Source organism: Caenorhabditis elegans, chromosome X (genome assembly GCF_000002985.6).
Source record: "Caenorhabditis elegans chromosome X".
Classification (NCBI taxonomy): domain Eukaryota; kingdom Metazoa; phylum Nematoda; class Chromadorea; order Rhabditida; family Rhabditidae; genus Caenorhabditis; species Caenorhabditis elegans.
In genome coordinates, this window is record NC_003284.9 from 6,184,004 (window position 1) to 6,201,109 (window position 17,106).

General features: G+C 33.9%; 5 protein-coding genes across 7 annotated transcripts; 4 read left to right on the forward strand and 1 right to left on the reverse strand.

The window, feature by feature from the left end:
* Positions 1-1,005: 1,005 nt before the first annotated feature.
* T13C5.2 (DUF281 domain-containing protein) lies at positions 1,006-2,995 on the forward strand (the record flags this gene model as incomplete). Its single annotated transcript, NM_076635.5, has 5 exons — positions 1,006-1,156; positions 1,659-1,736; positions 2,099-2,197; positions 2,247-2,403; positions 2,455-2,995. The coding sequence occupies 5 exons, from the start codon at positions 1,006-1,008 to the stop codon at positions 2,633-2,635; spliced, it is 666 nt and encodes a 221-aa protein (NP_509036.3). The 3' UTR covers positions 2,636-2,995.
* A 1,149-nt stretch (positions 2,996-4,144) lies between these two features.
* On the forward strand, positions 4,145-5,502 carry T13C5.10 (DUF281 domain-containing protein; the record flags this gene model as incomplete). Its single annotated transcript, NM_001270109.2, has 4 exons — positions 4,145-4,229; positions 4,889-4,981; positions 5,028-5,181; positions 5,227-5,502. The coding sequence occupies 4 exons, from the start codon at positions 4,145-4,147 to the stop codon at positions 5,417-5,419; spliced, it is 525 nt and encodes a 174-aa protein (NP_001257038.1). The 3' UTR covers positions 5,420-5,502.
* Positions 5,503-6,251: 749 nt separating this feature from the next.
* On the forward strand, positions 6,252-7,216 carry T13C5.9 (DUF282 domain-containing protein). Its single transcript, NM_001270110.4, has 4 exons — positions 6,252-6,365; positions 6,445-6,594; positions 6,730-6,883; positions 6,931-7,216. Exons 1-4 carry the CDS (start codon positions 6,287-6,289, stop codon positions 7,118-7,120), a joined length of 573 nt encoding a protein of 190 aa, NP_001257039.1. The 5' UTR covers positions 6,252-6,286; the 3' UTR covers positions 7,121-7,216.
* A 385-nt stretch (positions 7,217-7,601) lies between these two features.
* Positions 7,602-10,238, reverse strand: ceh-54 (Homeobox domain-containing protein; the record flags this gene model as incomplete). The annotated part of the gene is made up of 4 exons (NM_001351883.3): positions 7,602-7,849; positions 7,902-8,049; positions 8,100-8,354; positions 10,224-10,238. The coding sequence occupies 4 exons, from the start codon at positions 10,236-10,238 to the stop codon at positions 7,602-7,604; spliced, it is 666 nt and encodes a 221-aa protein (NP_001338798.1).
* A 2,685-nt stretch (positions 10,239-12,923) lies between these two features.
* On the forward strand, positions 12,924-16,820 carry daf-9 (the record flags this gene model as incomplete). 3 transcript variants are annotated; one of them, NM_171699.6, is made up of 11 exons in its annotated part: positions 12,924-13,013; positions 13,300-13,378; positions 14,335-14,671; positions 14,725-14,781; positions 15,092-15,315; positions 15,364-15,501; positions 15,546-15,661; positions 15,711-15,809; positions 15,863-16,117; positions 16,169-16,449; positions 16,498-16,820. In NM_171699.6, the coding sequence occupies 11 exons, from the start codon at positions 12,985-12,987 to the stop codon at positions 16,599-16,601; spliced, it is 1,719 nt and encodes a 572-aa protein (NP_741807.2). The 3 variants fall into 3 exon arrangements, with proteins under 3 accessions (NP_741807.2, NP_001024903.1, NP_001362132.1); NM_001029732.3 differs by lacking the exons at positions 12,924-13,013; positions 13,300-13,378 and adding an exon at positions 14,091-14,153 and having other exon boundaries at positions 16,498-16,601; NM_001375044.2 differs by lacking the exons at positions 12,924-13,013; positions 13,300-13,378 and having other exon boundaries at positions 16,498-16,814.
* Positions 16,821-17,106: the final 286 nt, after the last annotated feature.

Sequence of the window (17,106 nt, forward strand, 5' to 3'; positions counted from 1 at the left end):
ACACCTTAGGCCTTATTACGGCGATTTTTCCATTTATACCAGCAGGATCATGCGGGTAAGTAATACATTTTTTCACGCGTATTAATATAATGTTTTTTTGTTACAGCACCGTCATCACTTGCCCATTAACAACTGCTTTGAGAATAAAAATACTGGGGGCTGAGATACCAGCCCCCGTTTTTTATGCTTGGTGCGAAGAGTCGGGGTCAAGAGCAGGAGTATGGTATACTGGCACAATTCTTACTCCGATAGAGCTTGTTTCATTGGCCTGCAAACCGATTATTTAGATGCAAGCCAAGTATCTAGGATCATAGACCAACTAATAATTTAAACTTTAATAAAATGCATTTAATAATATTAATAATAATTAATAAAAATATTAACGTCTAATGTAAGACTTAAAACATATCTCGATGTAATAAAAATGTTCCTATTTTTATAACTGTGTTGTTTTTTCACAATTCATTATCGATGTCCAGGAACCAATTTTTTATTTTTGAAAAATAAAATGTGATTCAAAAATCAATCATAGTTGAAAATCTGTTTAGTTGTTACGCTCTGATATCCAACTACTGATTGTTCTCTCAAATATGTTACGAATGAGAAGAACAGCAAATAAGTTCAAAGGTTTTGATTCAATTTATTAATTTTAAAGTACTTCACAATTAATAATTCAAAATTTAAAATTACCTTAATTTAGTTTGACCTTTTTAAAATAAAATTCGCAAAAAATGTTCTACTGGAAGGGTTACAGAAATTTTAATTTTATTAAAATCAGTTGCTGCGGACACAAGTTTTAAATACAATGAGAATATGTCGGTCTTCCACAATCTTGACTTATATCAAGAACTACAGTCTTGAGGACTAAGCAAAAAAATCATACAAGCATTGATTCAATTCCTGTTTATACATTGATCTTGGCAAGACGAAAAAAAAAACTGCTTATCATTTACGGGAAATGTGAAATCAGCTTTTTTTCGTGTAAAGATCAAACGTGTTCTACAAATGGGTGGCAATATTGCCGCGACAGGTCATTTCGAGTGTTCTGCAATAGGCATTTGCCGTTTGAAGCATATGTTTCGACAATCTGTATTCATTTTGCTAACCTGGATGAAAGTATTGGATTCGTGTATTCCAACACAATTCGTGAACAATGGTAAGGGAGTCAATCGTACAAGATTTAATCCGAAACATTAAAGGAGAGATTTTGTTTTGAAGTTAGAAATATATACTTGTTTATTACTGTTTCAAAATTCCTGAGAAATGGTTACATATAACCCCAAGAAGAAAAAACAATTGTTTATTCTTTTAATACATTTGCGCTTTTTCAAAAATTAACTTGAAAATATATATTGAAGTTTATTCCAACAATGAAAGTTATTGACTTTTCCTTATTCTTGAAATTTTTGATAATTTTCTGTTAACATACCCGCCGTATGTTTGTGAATTTGTGTCTTGTTTTAACTTTGCTTAGGAAATTTTGTTCAATCAACATAATTTAAAAATATGCATACTTTTAAAAAATTCAAGCGGCATTAAATTGAGCTGATTGCAGACTTTTTCCCAAAAATGTATGTACTTTGAAATGAAAACTACCACGAGAACTTGCGTATCAACTTTAATCTTACACAGTTACAGTTTAGAACAGCAGTTTTCAGATGGATCATTGAGTGGAAGAACGCCTTCATCATCTCAAACGACAACCTTCCCCGCGTCGTTGACCACCACTCCCACTGGTAACTTTTTGATCAAATGATGATAGTTTCCGTTGTACAAAAACTCATATTCCTTATCCGTTTCCTAAATCAAGGAATAGTGAGAAATGGAAGCATAGTTCAATAATTCAAATTCATTAAGCAAGATAGAAAATTTAATCAAGCGCAATCAATCTTGGCAGAAGCCAGAAATTCATCAACGTATGTATTGACAAAAAGACCAATGTATTTTTAAACTCTTTATTACTAATTTTTCCATAAATTTCCATTTAATAATTTTCATTAAACTAATTTTTTTTCCAAATACTGAATTACTAAAAAGATGCACATTATCTACATAATCAAATTAAATATTTATTGTTATGCAAAAAAAATATTTTTAGCCGGAGGTCCAACAACAACAACAACTACGACTACAACTACAACTACCACCACAACAACTGTTGCAACTACCACAACCACTGTAACTGAACCACCGTTCCGTAAGATAATTTTCTTCTTCTATGAAGTTTATTATTGAACATTTTTCAGCTTGTAACGCATGCCCAAAAGTTTATGATACTACTTGTCAAGGATTTGGAATTCCAAATTTGTTACAGTGGTGTCCTACGGCTGTTGAAGCTGGAATAGAATATACCTTAGGCCTTATTACGGCGATTTTTCCATTTATACCAGCAGGATCATGCGGGTAAGTAATACATTTTTTCACGCGTATTAATATAATGTTTTTTTGTTACAGCACCGTCATCACTTGCCCATTAACAACTGCTTTGAGAATAAAAATACTGGGGGCTGAGATACCAGCCCCCGTTTTTTATGCTTGGTGCGAAGAGTCCGGCTCAAGAGCAGGAGTATGGTATACTGGCACAATTCTTACTCCGATAGAGCTTGTTTCATTGGCCTGCAAACCGATTATTTAGATGCAAGCCAAGTATCTAGGATCATATACCAACTAATAATTTAAATGATTTTTATATCAAAAATGTTTTTTAGAACCGTGATCACTTTCCCACTGACAACCAGTTTGAGGTTCAAATTTCTGGGTTCTGAAATTGCTGCTCCTGTGTTTTTTGCATGGTGCGAAGAGTCGGGTTCTAATGCTGGAAAATGGTACACACTTTTAACGATACTTCCGGTTGAACTTGTTTCTCTTTCCTGCGTACCACTTTTGTCAGGATAGATATAATTTCTCATCTAATAATCATACACAGTTGAAGTGTCTGGTACTGCATAAATAATAATTCTAATAAAACTAATAAAAATGAATTAACAATGCTCAATATACTGTTTTTAGTTAATAATTTATATTAATTGACCAGATGGAACATTAGATACGCATTGAAAAAACTAATACAAAACGAAGCTTGATCAAATTCTCATTTTGACCTTTGATTGCCTTATTTAAAATAAGATAATTGCAATAAAAAGTTCGAAAACTGTTGTGAGAGAATTCATTCAAACTAACTTATCAAATAATTGTTAGATTTAATCTTTGAAAAACTATTGCAATTCACAAAAACTGGATTGGCGCTCGACAAAATTTCATTTCGAGATTGGGCATCGAGTATTTATGCCAAAAATAAAATCTCCTGAACTTGAGTTTTTTATTTGTATTTCTATTTATTGTTTCAATCAATTATAATCAAAACAACAAAGGTCGGGACCCTCATGAGTCCGACAAGAACAAGAAAAAATAAACTTGAAGTGAATCGCATCTGAATTATTTATAAATATTCTAGATATATATATATTATTAATTAATACTTAAAAAGAATAATTATGATATCATCATTATCAAATATCATGTCAATTTGTATGGATTTTAAAATTAAAAAAAAAACAATAGCTTCAGATTGTGTCTGTTGTTTGCGAACAAAAAGTTTGAAAATGTGTCTTATGGTTTTTACATTTTGTGAAAGTGAACGAAAGTTTTCATTATTATTGAGATCAAGAAACAAATAATTTATGTGGACTTAGACAAAGACCGAATGAAACACCATATCACTCATTTGTGAAAGTTCAATGATTTGACAGTTTAACTTAATTTTGGATTGCAACGTAAATTTTGAACACAAATCACCAATTTGAGAACTGTGTTTCTCAAGTTTAAGTATGGTTGAACCATTTCTTTTTTTGGTTTGTATCCTAAGCCTAAAATGGACGAAAAAAGGTCACGTAAAATTTTCAAAATGGTTGACCATTTTGGGGCAGGTGTACATACAAAATACTAATAAAACATATTCAAAATGACAAAAGTCATAAATTAACTGTATCACGATCGAATAAAATTTTATTTTCGTTTAGCTGTTTACCCATGAACAGCTTATCAATTTGGAGAGATCGAGTAATTAGTTTTGATCGAGTTTGTTATGCTGAGATCGAAAGTAATGATCTACTTTCTTTATTATCACAAGTAACTGAATGGTTTGATGCGTCTCCGCTTAACAATTTTCTTATTCACATTGCAAACCGTTTCGGAGTCATGCATTCCGACTCAACAGGTGGAAACTACAAGTAAGTTAATTTTTAGCTAAAAACAGAAAAATTAACCAAAATAACTTCAACATATATAGCTTCTGTTGAAAATTTTATATTGATTGATCATTCTTAACAGTTATTTAATAGTTGTCTAATGGTAACCTTTCAATACACAAAAAGTAACAATTTAATATTAACAAAATTTCACGTTGCAAAAAGTTATATTCTTTAAATAATAAAGTGTCGTCAGTAGGAGTTGGTAATAAATATGTATACTAAAACTGTTCAGAATTTTCAAAAATTTTGGTACAAGATTTAGAGTAATTTCAATAAGTGTTGCAGGTTAGAACCGATACAGTTCTAGAATACAAGTTTCTAAAACACGACTAAAATATAGATATATCACGATGAATACATTTAAGTTGTGAAATCGTTTTGACTGCAACTTTGAAAAATTACAAAGAATTAAAAAAAGTGATACTTCAAACATTTTTAAACATTTTCCCCACTGAGTTACTCTATTCTAAAACTAAAAGAAAATATATTTTGAAAATTGAAAAAAAAAATTAAAGGTGGTGGTGGAGTAGCGAAAAAAAGTTCATATTCGGCTAGTCTCCTCACAATTAACACAGCTCTAGCTACAACAAGCACTACCCCATCAACATCAACAACCACCTCCACAACTAGTACTACAGCTAGCACAACCACAACGACGACAACTACAACTACCACAACAACAACTACACCATCAACAACTACAACAACTGTGTTAACTGAACCACCATTCCGTAAGAACAAAATTTAAAGCGAAAATCTTAAAGAGTTTGATTTCAGCATGCACAACGTGCCCGAAGGTGTACGATACAGCTTGCCAAGGCTTTGGAATACCAAGTTTAATTGATTGGTGCCCTCAAGCGGCTGAAGTCGGAGTCAACTATTTTCTTGGCCTTGTTGCTGCTCTTCCATTCTTACCAGCAGATTCTTGCTCGTATGTGACCTGACACACATTCTATATCATATTTCTTTCATTCAGGACCACTATCGTTTGTCCGCCCGGCACAACTCCCAGAGTCAATCTATTCGGTTCGTCAATTCCTGCTCCAACTCCCGCAACTCTTGCATACTGTAGACAAACTGGTCCTGACGCAGGCACATGGTTTACAGGCGTTCCACCATTTGAGATTGAACTTACTTCATTGACGTGCCAATCAGTAGTGTCAGGATAATAAAAAATCGTATTTTAAATGCTAATAAAACTTATATCAATATTACTAATTATAATAACAATCATACCAAGTTAATAAATATTTATTTTTACAGATCTAACTTCAAAAAAGCAATAAAAAAAAGTAGTAAGAACATTTCCTTTTTTTTTGAAAAATTTTGAAATGTCCGAATGGCTCATCAAATATTCTTAGAGTATAGTTTCACAAACTACCAAATTTCATAAAAAAATTTCTACAATTTCTGTTGAGAGTTTAAAAAAAATTGGCGGTAATGTCAGGAAGTTTGCAGAAGCTTGGATAAATGGAAACCATTAGAAACTTTTCAGAAATATTATTTATATTTGTGATTTGAGCCAATACTTTTACTACTTTTTAATCTCTGTGTACGTTACTAGTTTGTTGAAAAAAAGCAATAATTTTTTGTTTATTACATTTAACCATTTTTTTTTTCTGCAAAAAAGTTCTAGAGTTTTAGAACTTTTGAGCATAAAAATATTCTTAACGTTTTATTCTAATTATGTACTTTCAGGCATAATTTTCAGAATTTCGGAAACGTATAACATTTCAAGTTTTTGAACACATGTTTTCTAAAGAACATACAAGTTAATTGAATTGATGCATATAAAAGGTGCACAAACACACTAAGAAACAATTGTATGTCATCATGCTTTTGATACATAAAGTTGAAGAGAAAGGTAAAGTACAGTAAACAATGTGTTCTTCCCATTGTATAGTTTTTCAAGTTTATCTGTTCTTTTGTACCATTAGCCGACATATCGGTCATTTATCGGCAAGCGTTATAAAAGGGCGAGATGACACATATTCACTTATCATTCTCTGACTTTTAGCTTTCTGAACTGTTCTTCAATGCATTTTCAAAGATCGATCACAGTTTGTGTTTTACTCAAATACACTCTTGCATGCATACCTACACAGCAAGTGGATTGTAAGTTATTTTTGCTCGAAAGTTTGAAGTTTGTTTGGGTAGCATTTAATATTTTTGAATATTAATTTAATTACTACAGCAAATTCTCCTGGTGGAACAGGTGGAACAGGTGGAACAGGTGGAAATGGGGTCACCACAACTTCAGCGTTAAGCACAACAACAGCTTCCACTACCACCACCACTACAACCATTGCTACAACTACCACGACAGTTACTGAAGAACCATTTCGTGAGTATTTTTATTTGAAAATTGGTAGAAACATCAAATTAACGGTGGAATATATCTACAGCGTGAAAAATATTAAAGTATAGTGCTAAAATGGCCACACAACATAGTTTGAAATTTCTTAAATTGTTTCTTAAGCATGCACCGTTTGCCAGAAAGCTTATGATACAAGTTGCAAAGGGTTTGGTATTCCAAATTTGTTACAATGGTGTCCCACAGCTGCAGAACTTGGAATTAAATACATTGTTGGCTTGCTCCCCCTTTTCCCTTTTTTACCGTCAGATACTTGCTCGTAAGTCGGATGGTTTATTTTCTCAATTATTATCTTTTAATTTTCAGCACAGTAGTAATCTGTCCATTGGGGACTACTGTTTTCTACTCATTTCTAGGCCTCGAGACTCCAGGGGTTTCCCCAATTATTGCTTGGTGCAAACAGTCAGGGCCGGATGCTGGAAATTGGTTCACAGGGACTGAATTTTTAAAGTTTCAATTGGTTTCTTTAGTCTGTCGCCCAATTATAAGTGGTTAAATAAGTTTACGACTAATATTGAATTCCTTAGATTTCACTTATTTTAGTGCTGATAATAATTAACTTTTGAATAAATTGTTTTCAATACAGGAGAAAACAAATGTGGTTCACAAATACCATGAAATTTTCCAGAGAAGTTGATGAAGAAGTGGCGTAATGAAATGATCGCATATTGTAGTGAAATATATTAAGATTGGTTAGTTTTTTCTTCAATCAGAAAGTGACGATTACTATTGAGTAATCGTCATTATTCTGGAAATCGGCAAAAAACCAGTTTTTCCACAAGTTTTTTTTTTGAAGAATCAGAAACATTTCAGAGGGTTTTGTTCAGATATTTATCTTTTTGTGTCATTTTAAGACAAAATCCTCATTTTTGATACTCCTTTAAGAATGCATTTGTTTTACCGTTTTTTAAATATTAAGTTTTGAATTTTTACACTTGCTGGGTTGAGCACATATATCTTCCGGAAACTTTATAAAATCATTCACAAGTGGTTTCATTTTGCAAACTGAATAAATTGGAAAGAGTTAGCATTAAAAGTTTCGCACTTTCCGCATTGAATTGATCCTCGGATTCATAATTGTTTTCCGAAGCATTTTTGTTAGCATTGATGATCATGTTCAGAGTGTTTGAAAGAGCCTGATCTGGGAACAAATTGACGCTTTTAGTTCCAATTTTAGGTGCCATTTCAATTGAAACAAGAGTATCATTAGATAGGTTTGAAGGGCCTAAATTTATAAACCAGGTGAATACGTGTAATTGTAAAAATGTGATATTTACCTGGAGATGATGCACTTGTCAAAGTAGTGCAATCCTGAGTTTTTTCTTTTTCACCTGTAGGATTTTTAGTGATTGAAGGTGGCTCGTATGGATGGCCAGTTTGTTTCTGCTCTCGACGATACTTTGCACGACGATTTTGAAACCAAATCTAAAAATTATTTATATAACTTCACGCCTTCCAAAAGTATCGAAACTCACTTGAACTCGCTCCTCGTGAAGTTGAATTTTGTTTGCCAATTTTTCTCGGCTCATAGTGTCCGGATACTGATTTTCTGCAAACACCTTTTCCATCTCATCGATTTGATTTGCATCAAACGTTATTCGGTTCCGTTTCTTTCTGTCAGGATTGAAGTTATTCGATCGTTTTCGCGTGATCTTTTTTGTAGTTTCAAATTGGGTGTCATTAAATTGAATTTTGCACAAAATGTCTTGCAGTGAAGGCGAAATTAAACTCTGAAATGCAAAATGTTTAGTTTTGTCTAAGGCCAGGGGGGAAATGACTAAAAACCATTCAGTTAGGCACTAAAATGCCCAAATATCATTTAAAAAAATTCAAAAATGATTGGAAAATGTTTTATTTTGAGTCAAAAAGGGGTGACCGAAATTGTAGGGATTCAAAAAAGCGACAGTGCTTCAGATTTCGCGACAAAATGCACTGACCCAGTTTTCCCCACTTTTTGAGTCGAAATAAAACATTTCCAAAATTTTTGTCTAAAATATTTGCATGAAGTTTAGTCCTTTTTCCACTCGGTAGGCGTATGCGCACATACCGCGCACTTTCCGAGCGGTTTAATACATTTGTTTTTAATCCGCTCGGAATGTGCGCGGAATCTGCTCAGAATGTGCGCGGAATGTGCGCATAATGCAGGGCAGTTAAAAAATGAGGAACACCAAAACGCAATGTGCGCGGAATGTGCTCATGATGCAGAGTGGTGGTGTTTCACTGCCTTTCGCTTGCAGTGTATTTTGATTGCCAGTGTCCTTGCTGCGAATTGAACCTGTGATGTTTTCCCTGAAAGTCTGAAGTCTTACCTGTTGAGACATAACGCATGCGATGTTAATAGCAGTTAACGCGCCATAAATATAAGCAAATGAGAAAGTCAATGGAGAAACATAGAACTAACGATAAAGCATTTTTGGCACAGTAATTCAATAATAAAGGATTTCTCATTGGCTTTTGAACTTGTTTTTCAATCACATATTTATGGAAAAATGTGAATTAAGTATTTTTCCGTTTTTAAGCGTTAATGTGATTATTTTACTAGAGAGAAATCATGTCAGCGCATTTTTATACTTTCATGGTAATTTAGAAGTCTCTAATTAAGTGAACTTTTTGTTCTAGAATTCTTTCCAGAGATTCACAGATAATTCAGTTTTACAACAGCTACATGACAATTGATTTTTCAATCAGGTCAAAAAGAGACTTTGTGTGATTGTAAAACTTCACAACCTCTTCAATTTGACTCCTGGGAAAACATTTGAACGCTTTCTTCTCCAGTATACATTTTCCCCCTAACTATAATAGTAAGCACATATCTAGATATATAGTTTTTAATTTGAATCACAATTTTGACTTTTAAAATGTGGGACATTATGCAGTTGTAAATCAATAACGATAGACGGCGTATATTTACAACCTGTTAACCCAAATATAATATTTCTGAAAACATATTTCAACTCTACAGTGACGTTGTTGGTATTTTACAACTATTTCTGTCGAGAATGTGCATCATTTCAAAACGAACTATGAATGTTTCACAACGTTATTGATGAATTTTTGGTTGGAAACAATACGCGGATTTGTTTTTGAATGAGAACTATTAAAACCATTTCTCTTGGCTCTAATTTTCAAATATCAGAAATACTATTAAATATAGACTCGGACATAAAATTTAAACAATGCTATAATAATTTAGAAAGCAGAAATTGAGCATTAGTTGTAGATTATCTAAGTCAATGTGCGCAGAATCGGCGCGGAAGTTGCGCGGAATATGCGCAAAAGACTAATGGTGGGGAAAATGGCCACATCGAAGGCAATGTGCACTGAATGTGCGCGGAAAGTGCGCTGAATGTGCTCAGAATGCATGATTTCTGGATGAAAAAACACACCAAAACCAATGTGCCCAGAATCTGCGCGGAAAGTGCTCAAACGGCTAGCGGTGGAGAAAATGGCCACGCCAAGGGCAATGTGCGCTGAATGTGCGCGGAAAGTGCGCGGAATGTGCGCATACGCCTACCGAGCATTATAGAAATGAGTTTTCATAATTTCCCCGCAGACTATACTTGACCTTTAAAATTATTGATAAAGGTGTGAGAACGTACCTTAAGTTGCTCCATTTGTAAAATTTTGATTTTCAAATATTAATAGAAGAACAAACTGAAAATTATTAGATTTTTAGCAAATAGATAAAATTACAAATTTCATTAAAAAGTTAATCCTCCAAAAAAACCAAAAAGATCGCCTTAAGTCTATTACGTACAAATTTACATACAATAAAATGTCAACTAAAAGTCAGAAAAATATAGGCTTATAGTGGGATTACGGGATCAATAATGTTATTTCAAGGTGTAATGGCGTCAACGGCGTATCCTGTGTTATGTAATCTCCCTATCACCAATAGTATAGATAATGCGCTTATTCAAAGTGAGCGGAAACTTTCTGTTTCCGGAACAGCAAAAACACACGAAAAGAGTGAGCATCGGAAGTAGTTGTCGAGATATTATGAAATTCTAATCTGTTTTAATAAAGAGATGCTGATATATATTGTACAAAATCAAATGATTATTCAAAAACATTTTCATTTAAAAACAAAATTTTCAAAAAACACTGGAAATCTTATACTTTTAAAAAATGGCAAAAATTCATCAGTATATAATACCAATCTGGTTTGCTCAAGAATCTGGCTGAAAATTATACTGAAACCAGAAGATATCATGCAAATCTCAGAGCATATAGAGAAACAAAAAGGGGTAATTTGTACTAATAGTGGCACGAGGCAAGTAGTTTCTAACCTGAATTCACTCTGTGACAGGTGTGATCAGAACTAGGACGTGTTCGTAATAATGTAGTCAAAAAATTCGAAATATTATATTTTCATACTAAAGCTATAGTTTGACGACAACGACTTTCGGATGTTCATTGTCTCGCGCTTACTGCAGATTAAATTACAAAGGTTATAAGATCTGTGAAAAAAGAGGAAAGAGAACACGGATGTTTCCATTTTAGTCTTCATAATGGTTTTCCCGCAGTAAATGTCAATCCGATGAACCTTGACGATTAGCATAATCTCCACGCTGATGAGCAGAGTAATGATTTATGAAAGTGGATGAATATGCTTATTAGATTTCAAGTTGAGCATATACGAGCAAGAGCTTGATGGAATTAGGCTATTGCGGGAAAACAGGAAATAGTCCTTTAGTTTCTGGTGAAACCAAGCGCCCATTAGAAAATTCTATGAACAGAAGTGAAGCCATTGATAATGTGGCCTATTAAAAGTATTCCCTGAAATTAATTATTTACCGCCAGAAAAACTAAAATACTTATTTATGTTGCACAACAAAATAAGTATTGCGTTGTCTTATTCAAAATAACTCTGACAAATGAGAAATAAAAAATTGATACTAAAATAGTTTTTTTTTCAAAATCTGAAAATCAAAATGTATAACATTTAAAATCAGATTTTAAAAGCACAGAATAAGCGTTCAATTAAGAATATTTTTAACGAAATGGTAGAGTTGCAAGCTTTTTTATTGCACTACATAATTCAAACAGACTTTGAGATATTAAATTTCACATTATAGATTTTAACATAATTTTTAGAGTTATTTCAAGATTAATTTTCAGTGGAAAAAATTGAAGACGCGTGAAAATTTTTTTGAATTTTTGGTTTCAGAAAAATAAAAAAGTGGTAAGGATTGCTAAAATCATCTATTTTGTCATACTCTGCCGGAAATTGATTTTTATTTAATCACATTCCTTTTCCGGTTTGAAATATGAAAATTATTGGCTGAAAATGTATCAAGTTCATCAAGAAGGCAAATAACCAAAAGTATGCAAGACAGTGGTGTAATCGAAGTATTTTTTTCCGAAATCGAAGAAAAGCTGTTTCAATTTTTTTTTAACTCAAAATTCTAAAAATTATTTGGAGTTTTTTTTGCAAAGCTATTTATATTTGAAAACATAAAAACGTTATTAAATGCCGAAAAGAACGTCATTCACAAACCAAAAAAAATCAGTTACGTTTAAAATTAATATTTTTCATGTTGTTTATAAAATAATGTTTCAGTTTTGACAATTGGGAATGTACTTATTTGAAATATTGTGTTTTAAAAAAATAACATGTATTAAACAAATAAATAATTGGCCTCCAGTTTTGGGTGTTTCAGAGCAGCGTAAACAACGATACGTATAGATAGTTTGTAGTTTGTTAAGTTCTGGTTATCAACGTCATTTATTTGAATATAATCCAATTTAAAAGTTGTAGTTTTCATCTGAAACTTCAATATGAACTTCCCCGACAGATATTCGAATGCATCAAGTGTGAATTTTGAAAATAGGTAACCTGAAATGTTTTTCAGACAAATGCATTATTTTTATAATAAATAAATTAGATGAATATTTGTTAAATCACAATAAAGTTACTTTTGGAAACGCATTGAGTTCTAGAATAATATCATATTGCAAAAGTTTGCAAGGGAATCTATTATTTCTTAGAAATAACTTTTTTTCAGATAAAATCAAAAGTCCGATCTTCAGAAAGAATATTGCAAAGAATAAATTGATCCCGATTCTGAACCATCAATTATGCCGATTATGTATCTCGCATGAAACGTGAAATGTTGCTTTTGCAAATCAAATTTTTGAAAGACACGCGTCTAGACGTGATAAGCGTGTCGATTGGAAAAATCATCAAGCTGGCTATTGGCTATCTCAGCGGGCACAACACAGTCTTTTCATGTCAAAAATGGGTGGTATCTTTTCAAAACGACTGCCAGAGTCGACAATTTGGCATTGAGGTCTTTTCACTTGTCACACGTTGTCTTCAGATACACCAGGGTATCACTTCGGTAGACACGGTCAATCATGCACTTGGAGAACCGTGTTCTGTCTAGGTAAGATTTTGTGTGTTTTTTTTCAGTAACTTTATTTGCAGGTTTTAGATAATAATACTTGCCTACTTTTTTTCTTACATATGTAGCCTACCAAACTGGGAAGCTTTCATCTGACTAGTGCAGGCTTCATTTTTCATTAGACATTCACTGAAAAGGTAATGCTTACGCAAAGCTATTGTTGGAGCATTACTCCATCAGGCCAACTTTCAGTAAATAAATTCATGTTATTACAAACAAAAAAACTTGAAAAATACACAGATTTTCATTTGTAAAAATGAACTTTCAGCGTTCTCGACTATGCATCAAAGTTCTACAAACGAATGTCCAGTTTGGTGTTCTTCTCTGCAAACTCCATACAAGTACAAGTGAGTTTTGTCAGGATTAGAGGTTATCTCCGCCAGACACAAGGACAGCAAGGCACACATATATCGCGCAACCTATCAGCTATATCAACTTTAACAAGTACACCGACCTAAAAACTATGTTGCGCTGCTGTGCCACTCATCAAGCGCTTTTCTACCGAATGGGGTCACATAAGTGAAAGAAGCGAACACCCGCGAAAAAAAGCAACGGGAAATGTTGCAGAGAGACTTGCGGGGGAGAATCAGAAAAATCGGCAAGTACATGGATATAGTTCGGTACTTATCAAACAGAGAAGCCCCAGTTTGTATCGTTTACTCCATTTTTACAAAAGTATGAACACGCCTAGTTGTAAAAGCCCACGTAGATAAGTAGTATATAATGATAGTGAAACTCAATATTATTTAATTGTATAGAGTTTGACCAGTTGCTTGATTTGTTGTAAGCTCTGTTGCAAATGTTCAAAATGTCACGCTCAAAACATTCAATGTTCATATTTGTGATATTTGTGTCAAATTCACTAATTTTATTAAAAGGTTACAATAACTCCGCTGTACGATTTTAATCAAATCTTCACTTTTTTTCCATCCAGTTACAGTAGGCATAATTGCCACCGAGGGCAAATTCTTGAAAACAGATATATATTTTTCTCAAAAAAAAAAGTTGTTTTCACGAAGGCACTATCTCTTACTATTTTGGCGACGAAAAAAATACAGTATGCCACTCGTAATTGGCCGATTCTCTTCATTGTCGTGTGAGAGAGCCTCCATTTGGTGTAACGTTAGTGTTCTGTGCTGGCAAGAAAAATTCATGATTCATTTCTCTTACAAGCCTTCCATCATAGATTGCTATTGTGTTTCTATGCAACTTGTGCTTCTTGATTTTTCATTTTTTCCTAATCATTGATCAATAAAATTTAAGCATTTTGGAAGTTTAAAATTCTAAAATATTAAAATTTCAGATGAACATAAGCCAAAGTTCTTGGATAAAATGCCGCGACTGGATGGCATTTGCATTGTCCCATCACATCATAATGGGAATCTACCTTTTGATACTTCGCAACTTCCTACCCCAAGTGGTCCCTGACTTCGAATGGCAGCATTATTTTATGCGTGTTTTCATTGTTCACATCATTTACATTATTATCTCTTACTTCATCCGAATCACTCGTTACCCACCTGGACCTCCACCTATGGCAGTTTTTGGAAATTCACCATTTGTCAATATTCTCACTCCGGAACAAACTTTCCTCGAGTATCGTGAAATCTATGGTCCGATTTTCACTCTTCATCTGTCACGTAAGTCGCTATTCCTGATTCCTATTATTAGTGCTACAACAATTAATTTTCAGAGCCAACGATTATCCTCGCAGAGTACAAAACGATTCAGGAGGCACTTGTCAAAAATGGTGAGTGAACGAAAATAAACAAGAAATTTTATGGAACATCGGAACACAAAGAACTGATGTTCTTAATCGAAAAATGCATCCTTAGCGAGTTTTTCCTTCCGTTCGCAACATATTTCTTGGAATTGATTCAAGGATGATTTTACGCATTTTATACCCATTGCTGTATTTTTCAGGAAGTCGGAATGTTTCCAAAAGTTTTAAAATTATGTTTAGTCATTTTTGAAACATAACAATTATTCACAATCAATTCCCCACTGCCCTTACTATATGTTTATTATTTAACTTTTGAAAAATAATTTTGAGTTTCCAGGACAGCAAACTAGCGGACGATCAAGCGCCGAGTCATTTGTTCTTTTCACTGGAGATCGTCTGAACGGCGATGGAGTTATTCTTGCCATGCGTCAGAAGTGGAAGGACATGCGTCACGAAATCAGTCGTTTCATGAACAAGTGGTACGGTGCTCCAATGGATGAGCTAGTGCTTCATCACACTCGCTGTTTGGAGCAAGAGCTTGCAAAAATTGCGGAGACTAAGGTAGAATATTTGTCCTACAACTTAATTGTTTCAAATTTAAAATTTCAGAGTTTGATTGACTTACGTGACCCACTTGCTGGAGCGATTGCTAATGTGATTCAACAAATCACTATTGGACGCAATTACATGTACCAGGATCAAGAGTTTCAGACTCAACTCAGAGATATTAACGCTGTTGTAAAAGAGGTAGGTTAAAGTTGGATGTATTTGACATTATCATACGTCTGCAGATTATGACTGCTGAAGTGTTCTTTGTGAACTGTTACCCATGGCTTCGTTATTTGCCAGAGGGCATTCTCCGCAAGTGGACGAACTACAAAAGGAGCGGATTTCGACTTCAGCAGTGGTAAGAACCAGTTTTTTGTGATACCACCATGTACAGTAGTCTTTTCAAGGTTCCGTACTATTTTGGAAGAACATCACGTCAACCGGCATCAAGGTGATTTTATGTCACATATGATAGACCTTCAAGAGTCTAAGCAGGAACAATTCAGGTAAGAACTTTAAGGGAATGTCTTAGAAAAATGTTACATCACGATGATTTAAGAGACCTTTCAATCATCCTAACATGTGGAGATATGTGGACAGGAGGTATGGAAACTACTGTAACCACGTTGAGATGGGGAATTATATACCTGCTCAACAATCCAGAAGTTCAAGCGAAATGCCAAATGGAGATTCTGGATGTTTTTGGTAATGACATTCCCGATATGGGCAAAATGAATCAGACGCCGTATGTGAGAGCCACTCTTTCGGAAATCCAACGTTTGGCTAATGTTTTGCCATGGGCTATTCCCCACAAGTAAGTGGCATTATTATGATAAGAAAAATATACCATTATTCAATATTCAAGAACAATCGAAGAATGCAACATTGGAGGATACGATATCCCAGTTAACACCGAGATTATCCCAGCCCTCGGCGCCGTTCTCTTCGATCCAAACGTGTTTGAATCTCCAAAGCAATTCAAGCCAGAGCGTTTCCTTGACGAAGAGGGCAAATATCGTGTTATGGAAGAGTTTCGTCCGTTCGGTCTGGGTCCCAGAGTCTGTCTTGGAGAAAGAATCGCTCGCACCGAGCTCTATCTCATCTTTGCTAGTCTTCTCCAAAACTTCCGTTTCTACCTGAACAGAGGTAACTAGACCATGATTGCAAACAACAAATTCAACATTAACGTTTCAGGAGATCCAATCCCAGTGGCCGAACGTGTGATTGGCGGGATTACTGCTCCGCCAAAACCCTACGCAACTCGCGTCGAGTACCTCGGAAATCGTCTCATCAACTAAATTACCTCATATTACATTTCCATACCTCGCAAAAATTCCGTTCGCCAGCTTTAATCAATATCGTAATCTCCCATCAAGCTTTACCAAATTGCACTTTTGTCATCATAGATCTAGTCTTACATACCTACATCAGTTGCTAGTCTTAAAAAATTTTTTAGTTTCTTTCTTTATGATGCGAACAACAAAAGTTTGAAATAAAGTGTTTGATCGAAAAGTTAAGACTCATAATTGGAAGACAAGGCGTAGAAACTATGATGCCAAAAACTGGACGAAAAGGAATTTGGGAAACATTTTGTAAGAAAAAAGAAAATTCAAAAACAACCTTTGATTCTGGAAAACTTTTACATCAAATGCTCTGGATGAGGTACAAAAAATTATTGAAAATCATTACTACATAAAGTGAAATGAAAAAATATTTTTATTAAAATTTTCAAAAAGGTTGTAAATTTTATATTTAAAGTCTATGATCGTGGTAACTGAGTTTGAGACAATTTGGGAGAAATTC

Coding starts and splice junctions, on each gene's coding strand:
- T13C5.9 (NM_001270110.4), top strand. CDS start 6,287: ATGCATTTTCAAAGATCGATCACAGTTTGTGTTTTACTCAAATACACT. Junction 6,366..6,444: donor ACCTACACAGCAAGTGGATT/GTAAGTTATTTT, acceptor TAATTACTACAG/CAAATTCTCCTGGTGGAACA. Junction 6,884..6,930: donor TTACCGTCAGATACTTGCTC/GTAAGTCGGATG, acceptor TTTAATTTTCAG/CACAGTAGTAATCTGTCCAT.